This window comes from Vespula pensylvanica, chromosome 9 (genome assembly GCF_014466175.1).
Source record: "Vespula pensylvanica isolate Volc-1 chromosome 9, ASM1446617v1, whole genome shotgun sequence".
Taxonomy (NCBI): domain Eukaryota; kingdom Metazoa; phylum Arthropoda; class Insecta; order Hymenoptera; family Vespidae; genus Vespula; species Vespula pensylvanica.
In genome coordinates, this window is record NC_057693.1 from 586913 (window position 1) to 606471 (window position 19559).

The 19559-nt window shown below is 28.3% G+C and overlaps 3 protein-coding genes and 1 non-coding gene across 7 annotated transcripts; 2 read left to right on the forward strand and 2 right to left on the reverse strand.

Moving 5' to 3' along the window:
- The first annotated feature begins 1388 nt into the window (after nt 1-1388).
- Nucleotides 1389-3941, forward strand: LOC122631564 (tetraspanin-6-like). The gene is made up of 5 exons (XM_043817427.1): nt 1389-1631; nt 1721-1909; nt 2023-2181; nt 3129-3335; nt 3420-3941. The coding sequence occupies exons 1-5, from the start codon at nt 1527-1529 to the stop codon at nt 3750-3752; spliced, it is 993 nt and encodes a 330-aa protein (XP_043673362.1). The 5' UTR covers nt 1389-1526; the 3' UTR covers nt 3753-3941.
- Trnad-guc lies at nt 2930-3001 on the forward strand. Its single transcript has one exon. It is a non-coding gene; the product is annotated as a tRNA-Asp (tRNA).
- Nucleotides 3942-3984: 43 nt separating the features above from the next.
- Nucleotides 3985-7760, reverse strand: LOC122631567 (CD63 antigen-like). The gene is made up of 5 exons (XM_043817433.1): nt 6286-7760; nt 5968-6156; nt 5583-5747; nt 4771-4986; nt 3985-4678 (listed from the first exon to the last, which is right to left on the reverse strand). The coding sequence occupies exons 1-5, from the start codon at nt 6346-6348 to the stop codon at nt 4616-4618; spliced, it is 696 nt and encodes a 231-aa protein (XP_043673368.1). The 5' UTR covers nt 6349-7760; the 3' UTR covers nt 3985-4615.
- Nucleotides 7761-7966: 206 nt separating this feature from the next.
- LOC122631569 (superoxide dismutase [Cu-Zn]-like) lies at nt 7967-19265 on the reverse strand. 4 transcript variants are annotated; one of them, XM_043817437.1, is made up of 5 exons: nt 19051-19265; nt 11409-11472; nt 11109-11324; nt 10451-10701; nt 7967-8733 (listed from the first exon to the last, which is right to left on the reverse strand). In XM_043817437.1, the coding sequence occupies exons 2-5, from the start codon at nt 11460-11462 to the stop codon at nt 8628-8630; spliced, it is 627 nt and encodes a 208-aa protein (XP_043673372.1). In that variant the 5' UTR covers nt 11463-11472; nt 19051-19265; the 3' UTR covers nt 7967-8627. The 4 variants fall into 4 exon arrangements, with proteins under 4 accessions (XP_043673372.1, XP_043673371.1, XP_043673373.1 ...); XM_043817436.1 differs by lacking the exon at nt 19051-19265 and adding an exon at nt 13679-13815; XM_043817438.1 differs by lacking the exons at nt 7967-8733; nt 19051-19265 and adding exons at nt 9868-10380; nt 13679-13814.
- Nucleotides 19266-19559: the final 294 nt, after the last annotated feature.

Consider the following 19559-nt stretch of genomic DNA (forward strand, 5'->3'; position numbering starts at 1 on the left):
GTTAATAATAGTAATGATACAAAGAAGTAGTTAATATTAAGTTAATAATAGTAATGATACAAAGAAGTAGTTAATATTATTCGTGTCTTAAGCTTCATCGTGGTAAGACCAATACATGATTTTACTTTTGGTGTAATGTATATCAACATTTTCTATTTTTTAAACAATTATAAAAAAATATTCTTATTTATCCCTAGTTTCTTATCAACAATAATTTGTATTAATGCTTGCATCTTTGTGTTAGTTTCGTGTAATGCAAGTTTTAATCTTGATATTGTTTATCTTATCTCAATGTTGTTTCTATTGTTCTAAACAATCACGCCTTGCTTCCGTTTGATATAATTGTTCGAATTCTGTCTGTTGTAATATTTTGCCCTCTGCTTGTAATTGTCCATTTTGATTTTTGAATAGTAATAATTCCATCTTCGAATCTTTCATCTTTTTGAAAAGAAATTTTTTCAACTTTAACATGTTTCAAGATTTTCTCTTTGAATTTAAGTATTTTATTAAGAACTAAACTTGATAAAATTATAAGATTATTTGGTATAAGAAATTTATTAGTATCAATTCGTTCTTTTTGGCATATTTTTTTAACAATGTTTAACGATACTTTCATTAACTCATTCAATTCCGATTTAATTAAAAAAAGGATCCTAGTGTTCTGTTTACGCTAGGATTTTTTTACAGGTGAAATTCTTAGCTCATCGGGTAATCCCTGGAAATATGATCACCTTTATTACAAATATAACATTCGATAAATCTATTTCGATTTTCTTTACGTGAAAGAACAGAATCAATGGTATATCGTATGGGCTATATTGACTGGATTAAATATAGTCACTGTCAGTAATATCGATATATTATTGATAAAGTTGTTATTATTTACGAAGTAATTATTAAAGAAATAGTTGCTGTGATGTACCGTTACTCATACGAGTGTATGGAATATTAGAAGTGTATATTTATCCGCATACATACTACCGATAATAATCAAGAGAAAGACGTTAAAAAGAATATAGATAAAGAAAATACATTTTTAAGTTTCTAGTACGTTATATAAATTTATCTATCATATACACTGTCAAGTATGCTATGTCATCGAGTATTATTGTCTTATCATTTAATTATCGTGATTTTATTATTAATTTTCTATCGTACTTTTTATTCTTGACACAAATAAAATATAACTAAAATGTGCGCATGCCTTCTTTTATATTATTTACGCGATCAATCATCAACTGCTTTAAATACAAACCATTTTATAGGAAATATGAAATTGAAAGTGAAATTAATATTTGTCTTCCGCAAAGAAAAGAAAAAGTTTAGATATATCTTTGATGTGCAATGTTTTTCTGAGAAATACATATAACAGGATGATACTAACTGATAATAACAACAACGATTGTCCGAGTTATTACTACGAGAACACTCGTTAACTGTAGTACTCAATAAATGAGCACTCTGTACGCTTAACAATAGGATTATAATGTAAATTGTTTGCCTGCTTAAGAAGAAAGTAAATAAAAATGTGGCTAAATGATGAAATTTTGTTATTACTCTCTCGTAAGAAATATCCGTGGATCGGTACGGTGTTACTTAGTGTTTACTTTACGATCACCTTTGCAATAGTGGTAAGTGCAACTTAAAGTGCAATTTTTTTTCATAAATAAAGAAAACCTTAAAGCTCGTTAATGAAATATTATTATCATTACTTTTTCAGCTTGTAGGAATAGCATTATTGTTACTATGTTTCGGAATAAAATTACGCACATTATGGGATTTAATTTTACTGGAGCCATATCTTACAACAGATAATACCATTTTACTTTCGATTTCAATCATGATAATGGCAAGTGCTATTCTTGGAATAATATCAGCCTTTACATATTCTCAAAGAGGTCTGTTAACGGTAAGATATTTTACAATTTAATATCGAAATTTATGATATTATGCATGTATATGAAAAACAATTCATATTCAAATACAAGATCGAATGATTGAATTTGGTTCTTTTTTTTTCAGAGTCTGTTATTAATCTTTGTAATATTCTCCATTACCAATATATATACAATAGGTTTTAGAGAAAAAAATTATATATCTGAATTAGACCTTTATTTACTTTTGAGCAAAATAATGAGACAAAATAAATTTACTATTTCATTCCATTTGATGCAAAAAAGTGTAAGTTATTAAATATTAATTATATAAATTAATATATATGTTTCATATCCGTTACATACGCGCTATACTTAATGTAGTGGATCATAATTAACTCTTAGTTCACTTCCATTCAGAAATTAACTATAATCATCTATTATGAATGTAGATTTATATTACATTATGTAGATTAAAAATTCTTATAATTAAATCTTTTATATTATTCGAATTTATAACTATAAATTATACTTTATCAAGTAATTTTTTTTCACACGTCAGATAAATTTTTTATTGTAATGTGTATTATTTAAATATAATATACTTTAATCTTTACAAGACTTTAAATAAGTTTGATACTTTTTAACTTTAAATGGGAAAAAAAAAAAACATAAACGAAATAGATTACACTTTTAGTTGCGAATAATCTTATTATCATTGTCGGTAACTGTTCTCAATCGGTAACTGTCCTCCATCGATAATTAAGTGATATAAATTGTAAATAATTTCCGGATTTCTCATTGTTTATTTATTTATCGATTTCTTCTCTTAATATAATAAAACAACCATTATTATAATAAGATTTCTATATATTTATATAATATCAATAATCATTGTTGTAAATCAAACATATTTAATTCCCCAAGAATACATGATTATCCCAAATAAATATCGGTAAATACAAAAATATTTATAAATAATAAATTATTTTTTTATAAATAGAGATATAAAAAAATGGGTATATATTATAAATATAAATAAATATGTACCAAGGTCCTCGGTAGTATAGTGGTTAGTATCCCCGCCTGTCACGCGGGAGACCGGGGTTCGATTCCCCGCCGGGGAGGATTTTTTTTTATTAAAAAATAATATATTAACTTTATATAATCGTAATAATCTTTCACGACAGATTATAGTTACGTCAAATTTTTTTATAAAATATTCGAATCTGAAAAAATTTTATTGGTTTACAGCTTTCTTGTTGCGGAATTCGTTATTACGAAGAATGGGTAGACAGGTACGGAATTATTCCAGGATCTTGTTGCCAAAATTCGACTCTATATTGTAATAAGGATGATCCATCATTATTTAAAGATGGTTGCTTCGATATAATCACTAAAATATTAAACAAAACTTATCAAAATTCAATTGAAATAATTATAACATTAAATGTTTTCTTCGTAAGTAGTATATACAAATACTGTGACATTTTTATATATACATTAATGAAGTCTCAGTTAGTAAAAATTATATATGTATTTCAGATAATCATATTATTTTCGGGATATTTCAACTATTACATTCTGCAGAAAATGAAAAGAAACAAAACGACATTTATTACATTACCAAGAATACTGGTACCAAATGATTCAAAAATGAAAGTATATAATAAGAATTGCCAACAAACACCATCTACATTGGACAACAATACAGTCCAAGCAGGAAACAATACAGTCCAAGCAGGAGACAATACAGTTCAAAACAATAGTCCTGTCGTTTACAATCCTACTCCTCCTGTCCCTCCTCCAATTAATGAAAATATTGAACCGTTATACCCTTATTTAACCATGCCTGAACCGAGTATTCGAAGATACTAACGTCTAAAACAATTTCAATTAATTTTATTTGGTTTAAATATTACACATCGTTATTAAAATCTGTAAAGAAACAATCTATCGTTTATATTCATAAATTTTGTTAATTATATTCCAAAATTGATATGTAATTTCATTAACTGGTATTATAAGGATGTTATTTTTGTTATAATAAATAATTATTAGCGCAAACTTATTGTATATATATGTGTGTGTGTATATATATATATATATATATATATATATGTATGTATGTATGTATATACATACATATACCTACGTGTACATTATATAGGTGCTTTTATTAAAAAAAGATTTAGTTTGATAAATCGATATGAGTTTTTGCCAATAACAGTACGTGATATTTATCTATTAACTACCAAAAACATTTAGCATACACGTTCACACAAGTTAGCTTAAATATATTCATAATAAGTGTATGTATATACAATGTGATTCATAAATGCATATAAATACTTCAGGAATTAAATTTACATACTGATATAAGTAAAAGAAAATGCCATATGAACATATATCCTATATATCCTTGTTTATATTAGTGTATAGATTTAAACCCTGACATATCGACATACATTTAAGAATCACCATGTATACTTTCACAAACACGTTACAAAAATACAACAAATGCAAGAAATATTTATCATCTTTACTTTTACTCATAACAAATAGTGATCAATCGATTAAATATACTTTCCATTATCAATCATTTTTTCATACGAGGAAACGATTCTGTCACAGTTCTGATTCCTGCGTTATTTATGAAGATCAGCTGATATAATCATAAATTAAATATAAAAAAATAATATAAAAAAGAAAATTCGTATGAAAAATTAAACGACCTCGTTTCATTTATTGGTCTCTCTTTTTATGGCCATAGCTAGACAACAAGCAAGTATTATACCAGCGACCTGAAACAAAAAAAAATAAATGATGTTAATAATTCTATTAAATAATTTTCGATATTCGCACATTAATAATGATTATTATCGATCGTACCAACCTCTATGAAAGCAATACCGATTCCTACACCGATCAATATAGTAGCTCCTTTTTGAACACGCATTTTCAATTTATCGAAGCAACCTTCCTTGTTAACATCTAGACTTCCAACCGCACAAGGATTTTGCATTTTCATGCAGCAGGAAGGTGGCAAAGTCCCAATGAAGGCATTGATTGTGTTCCAATCATTTGGTCCGTCTACCCCGCAGCACATCAACTGTGATACAGTGATTTTTGTATTATATACATGATCTCGAATGGAACACAAAATAAATCATATATACTTTTCAATCGTATAAACTTTTCGGATATACGAGAGACCTTGCTGGATCATGATCATTCCCTTTTCTTCTTGATCACAACCATCAAGATTATAAAAAAGATTTTTAAAAGAAAAAAGAAAAAAACAGAAAAGAAAAGAATATATGCTTCACGACGAAATAGAAATAAAAATTATCTTGATACATCCTAAAAAAAAAAAAAAGAAAAGAAATGATAACTTCAAGAAATTTCATCCGATTCATTTGATATCATCCATTGAGAGGATACAATATCCGTATTAGAAAATTTTTTATGAAACTGAACATTAAAAAACATTTTGAAATATCAATCGTAATAAAAAGAAAAATCAAATGTTTCGTTCACTTCTTTCCAATATCGAAACTGGATAGCATAAACAAGATATATGTAAGTATCACAGGTTCGCATTGGTTTCATTTAGAGTTAAAAGCGATATCGATTTCAACGCGCTTAACGTTACTCTATCGACAAAGCCATCATAGGCTCGCCGTGTTCCAGATTCGGTCTACCGACCTTGTTCTGCACATTATCCCAAGCAAACTTGTCTGCGTCAGTATAATTCTTCATCGATTCCTTCAACGTATCCTTCATCGCCATACTGAAATCATTTTTGAAGACTGCCGCTGCAATTCCAACCGCGAGTTCGATCACGAAAATGATCAAGAGCGCAGCTGCGAACTGGAAAAAGGAGATAAGATCAAGGTCTAACAATCAATCGTAATTTATCGACAAATAATGCGAATAATTCATTCAGAGAATATGATAATTTAATTTTGTGTATACATTTGTATACACACAAAGTCATTGAAGATCATAAATTATATAAAAATATACGTAGATATATGCTTGTGTAAAAAATAAAAAATTGCATTGTTATATTATATAGACAAATTCTTACCGCGATCAGCATGTTATAGTGTTCCTTGATCGCACCGTAACAACCAAGGAAGGCGACAATAAAAACAATAACACCAGCGATTATGAGGACAATGGGAGGTGCCATTATTCTTCCTTCGACAAAATGGCTAAACTCGCCGACATCTCCGAGAACGAGAGCTCCCGCTACGATGATCCCAATACCAGAAATCTAAAGGAGAATTTTTTGTCGATTGTTATGAGTATTGTATTATACATCATAAAATAAAAGAAAAAAGGAAAGTAAAAAAGCAAGAGAACAAAAAGTTGAATAAAACGTTTCACACTTTAACAAACTTACAGCGAAGATCAAATTGAAGACGAAGAGGATGTATTTGATCAAGCTCATACCGCAGGACTCCATGATGATATTAAATTTATAATAACAATAACGTTATTATAATATCTGATTCTATATAATAATAATCCTATTACTATAAATGTAAAAAGGAAGTCGACGGAAGTATATAATCAGTGATTTTTACGAGCAACGCGTCATAATCCCGCGTCCTGCGCGAAGCAACCGGTGCACAGTAAAGCGATTTACATTCTGAGGAGTAAAAGCACTGAACGAGTTCGATCGAAATCCTCGAGAAGCTTCGAAAGAAAGTAGCGCGCCACTAACAAGGATCCCCATTGGTCCTATTCCATGGTGCTCGAGGACCTACTGGAGAACGCATCGAAACGGGACCGGCTCGTTATTGGTGGTTGATTCGTCGACGAACACTCATTTTATGTTTTTCCTTTGTAACCATAGATACAACGACGACGACAACGACGATGATATTTGCTAAGTAAGGAAAACGAGTTCGTTGCTCGCATTTATCACATTACAAGGCCATGATCCTTCAATCTTAAAATCTCCGGAATTTATTTTTCTTTTTTTTGTTTTAATTTTTCTACCAATTTTCTCTTTAAAAGAAGTTGCGCTATTTTGTTGCCTTTATTATGCAACTCTAATAAATAATGACATAATGAAATAACTTTTAATCGGATTAATCTCGTCGGTCTTTATTAACGGCTTGCAAAAAAGAAACAAAAAAATAAGATCAAAAAAGCCGCAATATCTATGATTAAATTGAAAACAATTTCAATTGAGAAATGAAAATCGCTTGTTACTTAAAAGTCCAAAGTAATTTTCAATTTGTGCTGCTTAAGTTCATTCGTTATTAACGAGTGAGATCCATCAACAACTCGCCCAATTTCATTCACCAAGTTCAACGACCCAGTTTGCCTTCCAATTACTTTCCTTTATTCTATTATCGTACTTTCGTTCACGCGATTATTTCTGTAACCATCTCTCTATCTGATAGAATCCTTTTTATTCACCTCGAGAATAAATACGTACGATCATACGGGAGGAATAATATTTTTCTTCGAAACTATATCTATTATCTAATTATGTTTTTTTTATTTGATTTGTTTTTTATTATTATTGTCATTATGTCTTAAGACTTTACTCGTGTTCTGTTTTTTGCCCTTGTTACCTATGTATGTCGATCGCGTGACGCCCTCTCAAAACACATAGTCTCGTTCGATCGTTACTTTTCTAGTCCGACGAACTTTGAAAGCATTTACATCATTCCTTTTCTTTCTTTCGCAGTAATCTTTCGTTTTAATGAAAAGAACGTGTAGGTAAACGTTTTAAATCTAAGAAAACCTTTTCTTTCGGAAATATAATACGAAAAGGATTAACTTTTATCGCTAAATCTTATTTTTATATTCAGAAAGGGATATAATGATATATATGTAAAAATAATTTCTGGATAAAATGAACGTTCGTGTAAGTAGGTTAATGGAAATACGATAAATGCAAGAACTAGAATCAATCGATTCACATGTCTATCGATGTAAATGTTGTCAAAACTTTAGCGAAGGAATAAGATGATACCAATAATTCTAAAAGTATCAGACGTATTACACCAGGGAAAAATTTATTATGACAATATTACGTCGTATTATATAAATAACGTGATACAGAGTTTATTTTACCGATATCTATTTACTTAAATAATACATGTACATATGCACAAGTGTACATGTATGTATATACATGAAAAAAGAACAAATCGATTGTTTCTTCTACAATATTTTTTTCGTTCGATAAACGAAAAGGCAATCTACTGACTAAGGCATCGACTAGAGCAAACACCTTAATTAAAGCAATTAAAAGCGTTTTACAAAAAAAAATAAAGATAAGTGCGATAAACTTATTTTTACGTACATATACTTAAGTACGATAAGTACATAAACATAATTGAGTAACAACATTCATTAGTTCTGTACCTCTGTTACGTCTATATGTCTTTGTTGACGTTATTAGTACGATAATTAAATAAATTTCTTTTAATTCTTTATATATGATTAATTAAAGCATACATGTATGAGACGATGTAAACTCCATTCAAAGTTGAAAGATCTTTCAATGATCTAAAATCGATATTAACCTCAGTACTTTAAGATACGAAGAAATTGACAGTATAAATCCGATATATAATTTTCCGATATATCTTCGTTGTTCTTCGATTTTATCTTTCAATACTCTTTCATTCCTAATCGATGTAAACTTTCAGATATAGTAACTCGTGAGATAGACACGTTACATCTTTATAGATGACAGAAACTTGTTGATTTTTGAGATCGTTAATACTTCAAGTGATGGAAAGTAACGATCATAAAAGACGCTGCTATAATGGACATGCTCGGTGATGTAAAAGGATTGGAACCCGACCAACTTCCTACCGGTGACCTGAAAGCAAAAGCGCAAAAGAAATCGATAATTACGTTTTCCTTAAATGTAGGTTTATATACCAACATATTTACAACGTATTCATATTTTCTAAAAAAAATTCTGAAATTAATCCATACGACAATCCATTACAAGATTACGTATACGTATATACAAGGTGTCCTATTTAAGACGATCCATCGAAATGTTTAAGATAAAACTTAAAGATTGTTAAAACTAATATCATGTGGTATATATGATTTTTTTTTCTTCTTTCTTATTTTCTTTTTTGTAATCGAGATCGTTTGGAAAATTTTAACGTCATCCGTATGTTTGCAAGTAGGATACTATATTTCTTTATTTTCAACATGACAACCATTATCCAATGAATTCAAAAAGTCAATAAATGTTGCGTTCATTTTAATTTGAAAGTTTCTTTCAAAACGTATCAAATTTCAAAATGATATTCAATATTCAATAATATTATATTATTTTTCCAAGCGATAATCATCTCTAGTCGCACGATTTCTCTCGTTGGAGTATCATTTAATACTTGTAAAATTAAATTCAACTTAATATTAATTATATTTAATTCATTAAATATAATGAAATATTTGTAAAGATATAAAAGATAGTTTAATTATTAAATCTAATAGATCTTTGAGAGAACTTAAAAATTACCGCTAAAATGACAATCTCTAATTTTTATGTGAAACATTATGTTATATCGTCTTATATGGGACACTCTATATATTTAAGGTTCAAGCGAAAAGATGACAGAACAAAATCAAATCATTTTTTGATAAAATGAATGAAAACATACATGTACGAATGTATGGATACTCTGCTATTCGATATTTTTGTTATTCGTTATCGTTTGTAACGATGAAATATGCACGAATCGAAGAGATAAAAATAAATTTGTACATATATACATATATATGGAAAAAATTGAAGCCAACAAAAAAAAAGATATCAAGAACTTAATACACATATATGTACATATAAATTTCGATTACGGACATACAAGATTGAATGTATTCTTATTCGATAGCGCTAGTTTAATAATTCACGTCTAAGAAAAACAACTTGGAACACTTAAGCATCATGGGGAAATAGGATAAGAGGATATATGAAGCAAGAGAAAACCACAGATATTTTTATACGTATTACCAATTTACATATAAAAGGTAAACAACACACTAAACTATTTATGATAAAGATAACACTTTAAAAGGCCAACTTAATACAAAAATGATATCATACGTTTCGAATTATTCATCGCACGTGATTACCTTAGATCTCCTTTTCTTCGTAGGTCTACGTTAAACGAATAATACCAAAATAAGATTTATTGAGAATTTACGTTGAGTATATAAGGGATAAATAAAAAATATCGACGTATGTATTAGGAATGAACGAATCGTAAAAATCGCAATATCCTAATTAAGACGCATTACTAATCTCGAAGCTATTCTAACAGCGTGTCGATATCTCATTCCCCCATCGGAAGTTGTCCTTTCGCCATTCTCAATCGATGAACGCCTCAATTTTAGCTGTAATTTACATAATAAAATTTTGTGAGAGAATCGTATCGATCAGAAATATATACATTTCTTTAAAAATTACGTATTTGTATACGTTTTCGTAAAATCACACTGGTGTACACTGTAAAAACAAAAGCCTTTTACATATATAAGTCCATATATATATATACATATAAGAAAATGTAACCTACTGGATTCCGATAATTCCACAGGCCCAACGACCTCCCGCGTTTCCTGTCGAAAGGGATAGAGTGTTGTTGCCTTTACCCAAGTCGTCTTCATCAGAATGTACTACGATAGCACGACCCAAAATGCTATTAGGTCCGGTGAGAGAGATAATCGTGTCTGTGATATCGATGACCGCTTCTCCATCGGCATTGGCTCTAATATTACCCAAGTCACCAACGTGTCTAACAGTATCCTCCGGAGCACCATGAATGTTCTATATGCATATACATACATACATACATACATACATACATACATACATACATATATATATATATATATATATATATATATATATATATATATAGACATTAATACGGATATAGTACATATATTCCTATGTATAATACCCTTGTATTAAAGTTATATTTACTACATGGACTACCGAATTAATCTCACACAAACTGATATTTCATAAATTTGTTTAAATTAAAGATATAAAGAAGGATTCATTGTCATCCTTTTTACGTTAAACTTATTAAAAAGTATATATATATATATATATATTCTTTGTCTTTTAAATCTAATCGAAGATATCTTCAACATGATTTAAATAATAAAGTTTGCAGAATTAAACATTACTGATATTGAATACTCGACAGTTTTTACAAAATTACTCACGTTTTCAGGATTAAAATGGGCACCAGTCGATGTACATCCTTCTTTTATATCTCCTTTCTCATGAATATGAAAACCATGAAGTCCTTCCGTCAGACCGTTCACTTTACCGCTCAATTTAACCGGTCCATTCGGCAAAGATTGAGTAATCGTAATATCTCCTGAAATATTTCTCACCGATGCATCGTGAGAGGTCAGATGAACGACAGCAACCAGTTCCTAATATTTTATTTTATTATGAAATAGTTGGAATTTTATCTGGTCAAAAATAAAAAAATATAAAATCTTTGAAAGAAGACTTACTTCGGCTGTGACTACTGTAACAGCTGTGATAAATAATATGACCACACGATACATTTTGAATTATCTGAAAGAAAAAGAAATACAAAATCGCACGCGCACACACGCACACGCATATATATATATATATATATATATATATAAAGTAAATACTCTTGTAGAATTTTTTTAATTAATCATATTTGACACCTTTAGGTTTTAGTTTGTTCTCCTTCGCGACAAGCATGGTATAGTATTATCATTCTCGTTCAATATGCTATTGAACGAGCAATTACTTCGATTCCTTGAAGAAAAACACGTTGATACGAAACTTGTTTACAACTAACAATACTTACGTCATGAAATCTTTACAATTCTCGATTTGAAATCTATCTTTCTTGTTTTGTAATTAAATGACAAATATTATTAAGTTCTATTTTCTCTTTCATCGATTATGTATACTAATGAATGAATTTTTATTTTCATTAAAAGATAATTCCTGTCAAACTTTTTGTTTATGAGATATAATCATCGTGAATTTATCAAGTTTTATTAATAGTTTAATCAGTTTCAATATAAAATTGATTGTGATTACAAAACAATATAGAGAATGTTAGACGTAAATAAAAGGCATAGATGTTATCAGAAATCAATACATACTATACGAACGAGTAAAACAAACATCAATATTCCATATCTACGTATATGTAAATGCCAATGAAGGCCACATTCAATACAAGTATTTACTCTGAAATAATGTTTTCATTTGAAATATTTGTATCTCATAAAAAAAAATTATTAGAAAGTTATCGATCTTAAGTTGTCCTGTTTATCATACACGATAACAAAAGGATAGAATCGATTAAAAAAAAACAGAAAGTATATCGATCCTATGGGAAAGTTCCATTAAAACATGAATTACGAACGTAGACCTTAAACGAGACCAAGCTTCTATGAAATACAGTGAGTCACAAAATTAATCATATTCGCACATGGAAAATGAGCTATTTTTTCTTTTACAATGAACAAAGTGCCGTTATGAATATGTCAAAGTGTAATAAGGAAAACCATTGTACTGTATGAATTTTTATAAAGATCAGTATATCATTTTCAAAGATTTTCATCTAATCGTATTATAAATATTAATCAGTATTAAAATCAACTACGATCGTTTAAAGATTTCCATTTTAATAGTTATTGATTCGCTATAATTCGTTTCAAAATTGATAGACTTTAATATTATTTATGATAAGATTTAATGAAAAATTATTATTCCAAACCATCACCATTTTTTAATAAACTCATGAAACTTTCTCGATTATATTCAAAATTTCTAGACACTTCGTTCATTCTTAAAAAAAAAAAAAAGAAAAAAACCATCATTCTGAAACATTATAGAATCAATTTTGCGAGTCACTGTACACATGACGTACATATCGATCGCGAAGAAAGAGGTACTCATCTAGAAAACCTGCGCACAAAACGACCCTATAACGCGTCGTTTTTATTTGATGAAAAAAGTTACACATAGGAATAAGCCTCCACGATTACTTAACATAAAAAATGTTGATTGAAAACAATTGGTGAACGATTTCAACGAATGGAATCACACGTAAGTATTAGTGTCACATTTACAAAATGAAAACAAAAGTTGCATTCCTATGAATGAAATTCTAGAAATGAAACTCATCAAATCACACACTTTTCGTTTTAAATAAAACGGTAAGAAATATTTAGTAAATAAAGCTATCAAAAATAAACAAATTTCGAGATTATTTAATTCAATGATCCATAACGAATAACTAATTTCTCTATTTTTCAAAATTCTCTCCAAAGAAAACAGGCTTAGATAAAATTAAACAAAATTAGATCACACATTTCAAGCAACAATCGTTTTACAATAACTATTACTGTAATTCTAAAATAGCCTTTTATAAAATTTAACGTTTCATTCATTGAACACTCAATCTGATCTAAATATCTTTTTTTTTTTTTTTAAATAATATAAAATCGTTTTCTTTAAACTTCGACATTTAGCTCACTTTAATAATAAAAGACTGGACTTACTTTTGATATGACAAATTTGTGACTGATTTGAATATATATTATCCAAATAATTATATCATATTTCTTTGGAGAAAATCATAATTATTTAATTATTACGTTTTGCGCGATCGCTTCAGTAAAATGAATTCGCGAAACGGTGTATCATAATAAATTTTATAACGTCCCTGACAGGTAAAGAGGACAAGCTTATCGACGAATATGCAGGAGAAAAGTGAAAGGGAACCTACCGAGTAAGAAACAAACGTAAAAGCCAAGCGAATAATACGGACACCGAATGGCTGACTGTGGATGCTGTGCCATGTGTTCCGCTTTATATTAGCTTCTATGTATACATCCCCACCCAATATTCAAGCAAATCGGTTACGGGCAAATACCTCGTAAAAGAGCATGCACCGCTGCTTTGTAACTTGATGACCGTAGGATGTAGATATGTACGCTTTGACAATGACGGAAGATTTGAGATCAGCAAGATACTTACAAAATTTATTCATTTTTATGCTATTACAAAAAGGAAAGTTAACTGTGCTTGTAATGTTTTTATCATTCATATTATAAAATCACGATGATAATAATATAAAAAGTTATTGTTCATTTTTTTCTTGCTACATACACGCACACGCGCGCACGTATATCTTTCCAAGGTAATTTTATTACCGTTTGATCGTCACATCGATCAAATATAAATTTTAAATTAAAAAATTTATGTTTTATACATAGAATGATATATATCTCATATATGTGTGTGTATATATATATATATTCTTCTTCATATTAATATCTCGATGAAATCGATGGAAGAATTATTTATATTTTTTGATTATCTTATTCTCAGTTTTTCATAATTCAAGTGAAATTAAATTATTATTAATCGACGAACTTATACCGATTGTGAAAATATTTAAATAGGTATATCATGACAGATACACGATTTACAAAATTTCTTAGCCTTTTGCCAAAGTCAAGTATTTCAAAGTACAATCCCGTGGCTCAATTAGATCTTATTTAGACAATGTGTTATAGTCGAGATACGATTGGACGTATCCGTTACAAAGTAGCATTGCACGAAGTAATGCATAAATGGACATTGGGTTAATAGGATAATCGCGAGAAATAATAGAAGAACCGCGAGCACTTCTCGATCTTATCATGTCAGAGATTTATATATATATATATATCTATATGTTTAACATTGACAAATAAGACTTTTACTAAAATAAAGAAATCTAACGATGCTAATATGTTACTTTTTAAAAATCGTTTTTCATTTGCTGTCTTTTTATATCTTCGAAAAATAATGATGCATATATATATATATATTTTTTTTACGCTTCCTTTGATCTACGAATGTTGATCTACGAATAAAAAAACAATGTATCTGTCCTAATCGTCATAAAAGAAAAAAATAACAAAGTTCATTCTTTAATTTATCATTAGCGACTCGAGTATAAAAAAAAATGTATGAATAGTAAAAATAAGTAAATGTTAATGGAAATTTGTAAACTATAAATCATATAAAAAGAATCATGATTATGTCATGAAAAAAAGAACAGAGAGAAAGAGATAAGGTTTCAATTATTATTACCAATAATTGAAGGATAATTGACGAAACGATTATTATTATAGAAAACTAAATCACATTTTGATTTTTGTAATATATTAATTCGAGAAAAATAAAGTTTTCTTAGAATTCTCCGAGTTAAATGTTAGAATACGATCGATCAACGCATATAAGGGTCACGGAATATTCCGCATTTATATTTTTCCAACTGGTATCTGCAGATAATGAAAAATTCTAATTTTATATATTTAATCTATCTTTGCATTTTCTAGTAGTCAACAAAAAAGTGAATAAAACTGATTACTGTTTTATTTTCTTTATCTATGACACATTCCTTTGGTGTGTATTGTTTAATTTGGTATTAAAAAAGCACGTATATTTATTGAAATTTGCTCATACTCGTATTTATGTAAACTAACAAACATTTTTAATTCTAACAGGAGAATTTACAGCAAGAGGTAAATTAGATGCAAAAGAACCTTACACATAATGTGTTAACTATCTTTAACCTTTTCACACCCACGAGCGAGATATCTCGCGACTACCTAATGCTTTGAACTAAATATAATACATCCTTGCATTTCCAAATATGTAAAAGTCACGTCATTAGTAAGTATCGAAGCTCTAACGAGATAGTTTTATCATATGTAAGTTTAATTTCGATTGTATTTATAAATGTATAATAACGTAGATAACAATGTCTATTAATACTCGAAAAATACAAAAATTAAATAATAATCAACAATAAAGAATGATTCTTAAAAACGATTTAACAAGATATCTCCGAAAAAAGTGTCCGACGATCGATATTCGTCAATTACGATGCACATATGTGAAAATTTTGTTGAAAAATACGAAAGAGTTAATTGTATTTACTTATTTACTTGAGTGAAAGAGATATATACTCGATAAAATTAAAGATCATCAACGGTGTGTGTCAGGTGGTAGGGATAATTACAGATCAAATTGAAGTCTCCTTTGTATGCTTGAATCCTCTTTATAAAGGAAACCGGATATTACATTTGCAAAGCTCCGATTGGAGGTTCAACTACGCAGTAGCATTTCGCACAATTGGGATCTTGTCATTATTGTTTCCGTCTTGTATAAATACATTGACAAAATTCGATTAAAGTCTTATTTCCACGTCATGTTACCGCACATTTTGATTGTTATATTCTCGATAACTCGGTCAAAATAAATTAAATTTTCCATTGCTACGAAGAAAAACAGATATCGAATAAGCTTACGTTATTTAATATAAATGTCATTTAATATAAAATTGAATTATTTTATTTTATTATTAACCAAAGATTTACTTCAAAAATGAAGAAATGTAAAATGTGCCTGATACAACAAATTTTGAGAAAAATAATAAACTAATAATAATAAGTAAGATTTGTTAAATCGTATACTTATAACTTTAAAGATTGTTATAACGAATTTTTAAGATTTTGTTTTAAAAATGAAAATAATTTTTTATCAACAAATGAAATCCTTCGTTCGTTATTTTTCGATATTATTTTAAATTCTTAGAAAAGTATCAATATATTTTATTCTTCGAAAGATTTTCTTTTATTCATAAGATATTAGATTATAATCGACAACGTTCTAACATCCAATTATATAACAATTAGCTTGTTTGCAGTAATATTCAACGAGATATATATTATCAATAAACGTTATATAATAAATGTGATTCATATCTATGACTATTCTTTAGTACACATATATTAAGCTAAATTCATAATATATTAGAATGTTTTCGTTCTAAACGATTTCCTCTGATCAATGTATATGTCTATTTACACGTACATGCCATATAACATGATTAGGAATAAATAAATAAATATATATATATAAAAGAGTATGTTATAGATACTTTTTAACTGGGTAGCTGGAATGAATGGTAAGCAATTATCTTTAAAACGAGCGGAAAATTACAATGATGTAAAATAAGGAAATTCCGTTCGAACGTTTCCTCATAGAATGTATGTATGTTTGTACGTATGTGTGTGTGTATCATATCTTTTTTTTGATTGAACTAAAAAAAAGGATACGAAACAAAATTAGAAAAGATTAGAAACAAAAAATGAAATAGTTCTAAGTTGATTATATATTTACGATCATATATTTTTTGCAAGTGCATCTAATAATGCATGTGCATTTTACAGTTACATTATTTTCTTTATTAAGTACTTTCCTTTTTTTACATACATCAAATTCTTTCTATCATTCTACAAAAAAAAATTTTAAAAAACAGAAAACTAAAAAAAAAATATTAAGTAATATAGTCGAAAAATGATTGGTTCGCGAGATATCTTGAAAACAAAGTCTAATGATTCACGCATGTGTTACAAATCATTTTTTTTTTGTTGAAGTTATAAAAAAATGTTGCAGAAGAAAAATGAATGATTCAAGGTTTATTACATATAAATGTAGTACGCATACGCATATGCATATACATTATTGCACTTTTTTATGTATTTCTAAATAACTATGTTAACTTACAAGTTCATAAGAACGTCTATTTATTATTAACAATGATCTTCTCAACAAGTTATTTAAAATAACTTTTAAAAAAATTGCCATTTAAAAAAATGAAGGTGATATCAATTTTTTATTAAAAAAAATAGCATTTCTGCGATTTTTATTTTTATAATTTCTTGATGATCGTTGCAAGATAATCAGAATTGTCCTAAAAGAATTTTTATTCATGTCAGTCATATTGTAGATTAGAACCTATAACTCGAACACCGTGCTATATTTTTTTCTAATCTTTTTTTTCCTTGAACCATGCAAAATATTAATAAATACTTAAATTTGAACTAACAGCGTACAAATAATTCGTTTTATTTACTATGTTAAATCTGTTCAAAATTGAATAAATAATAAGACTAATTACAATTATATATAACATACGCGTAAAACTTAAAAACCTATTTCGGAAACGAAGAAAATAAAGTTCTGATAATCCTCTTATCAAAGATATATGTATGAGATTCGTAAATATCGTATACGTTTATTTTCCTACAAAAATAACTACTAATTATCGTAAAGTGATAGATACTTTAAACATAATATTTTTTTGCAACGTTTAAAACATTTCTTTATAATCGTTATTTATAATCGTTATAGCATACGTAGTACGTGTTTGTATGATACGTATTATATTCAAACCTTGGCATAACATTTTATGGTATATAGATCGAATCACAGTAAGTAACTAACAATAAGCTACTTGATCCATAAATAATTCGGTAAAACTGTCTTATAGAACTTTTGCGTATGACCTTTTTCTAACTGCTCCTGGCAATCGCAAAAACGAAAGCTAATAAAATATTTCACGACATAGAAGGCTTATTATTTCTTTCTTTTATATATTTTTTCTTTCTTTTTCTTACATTATGCGACATATTCTTTTATGGCTCGAGTCTAATATTCCTTTTGTTAACGCGAAATGTCGAAAAATTTAATCGCATTGTTAAATTATAAAGTTTTTTCTTGCAAAAAAAAAACACTTCACAAATATTTTTGTATTTTAAAACACTTAATTATATATGAAATAATTTATGTAATTAGATATACAATTACATTTGAATAGTTATAATAGAACTAACAATTTCCTCGGCTTTATGATAATTTGGGAAAGAAAAAAGATCTATTCATTTATAATTATCCTTTACTTACCGAAATAATAGTTAATTCATTTCACGTGAAGTATTATAATTTGTTTATTTATCTTTTAAATTTATTATTATTAAAACAATTGTAAAAATTGTTGAACTCCAAATTTAACGAAGAAGAACTAAACGAAATTTATATAATATCATACGCGATCCTTATCAAAAATGAAGATATTATTCCAAAATAAGAGATCCGAGAGTGTAATCGTAAATATTTTGCAATAGACGATCAGAATTTCATTGGCATTGATTAAGTATGTGGCCTAACACACGCGTTTACACGTTTTATCGCGATAATAATTATTTTCTTTGTCCTTGTTTTATCAGAAAATACATGATAAGAATTTTAATAACGTACCCTTTGCTTTTAGCTTCTCTTCTTCTTCTTCTTGTTCTTCTTTTTCTTCTTCTCCTTTGAAATTCTCACTTTTTCTTTCCGTCGATATCAGAGGACGAGCAAACGATTGATGTTTCTTGCGTGAAAGAATAAAAATAAGAAAAAACGGTCAAACGTGCACTGTATCGTTGTCTAGAAGAAACTGAAAGCAGTCTATAGACAGGTGCGACATTCGCTTTAGACGACACTAGTATATCTCAAGCTTACATTTCATGTCAGTATACACATAAATATGCGTACATCGTATACGTCCACGTATTACGTATCTATCTATGTATGTGTGTAAGTGAGAGCTACGTCGTAACCAATGCCCCACTATTTTCTCCTCGAATATTGTCGTCGTCGTCGTCGTCGTCGTCGTCGTCGTCGTTGCCATCAAGGTCTCATGGACTATTGCGCGATTACTATAAGTATACTGGTCTAGAGATAAACACCTAAAATACAAATTATCAATGATTATAAAAGATAAA

Coding starts and splice junctions, on each gene's coding strand:
- LOC122631564 (XM_043817427.1), top strand. CDS start 1,527: ATGTGGCTAAATGATGAAATTTTGTTATTACTCTCTCGTAAGAAATAT. Junction 1,632..1,720: donor CGATCACCTTTGCAATAGTG/GTAAGTGCAACT, acceptor TTACTTTTTCAG/CTTGTAGGAATAGCATTATT. Junction 3,336..3,419: donor TAACATTAAATGTTTTCTTC/GTAAGTAGTATA, acceptor TATGTATTTCAG/ATAATCATATTATTTTCGGG.
- LOC122631567 (XM_043817433.1), bottom strand. CDS start 6,348: ATGGAGTCCTGCGGTATGAGCTTGATCAAATACATCCTCTTCGTCTTC. Junction 4,987..5,582: donor GGGATAATGTGCAGAACAAG/GTCGGTAGACCG, acceptor ACTGTATCACAG/TTGATGTGCTGCGGGGTAGA. Junction 4,679..4,770: donor TCGGTATTGCTTTCATAGAG/GTTGGTACGATC, acceptor TTTTTGTTTCAG/GTCGCTGGTATAATACTTGC.
- LOC122631569 (XM_043817437.1), bottom strand. CDS start 11,462: ATGTATCGTGTGGTCATATTATTTATCACAGCTGTTACAGTAGTCACA. Junction 11,325..11,408: donor TTACAGTAGTCACAGCCGAA/GTAAGTCTTCTT, acceptor ATAAAATATTAG/GAACTGGTTGCTGTCGTTCA. Junction 8,734..10,450: donor TGTGGAATTATCGGAATCCA/GTAGGTTACATT, acceptor TTTTGCTTTCAG/GTCACCGGTAGGAAGTTGGT.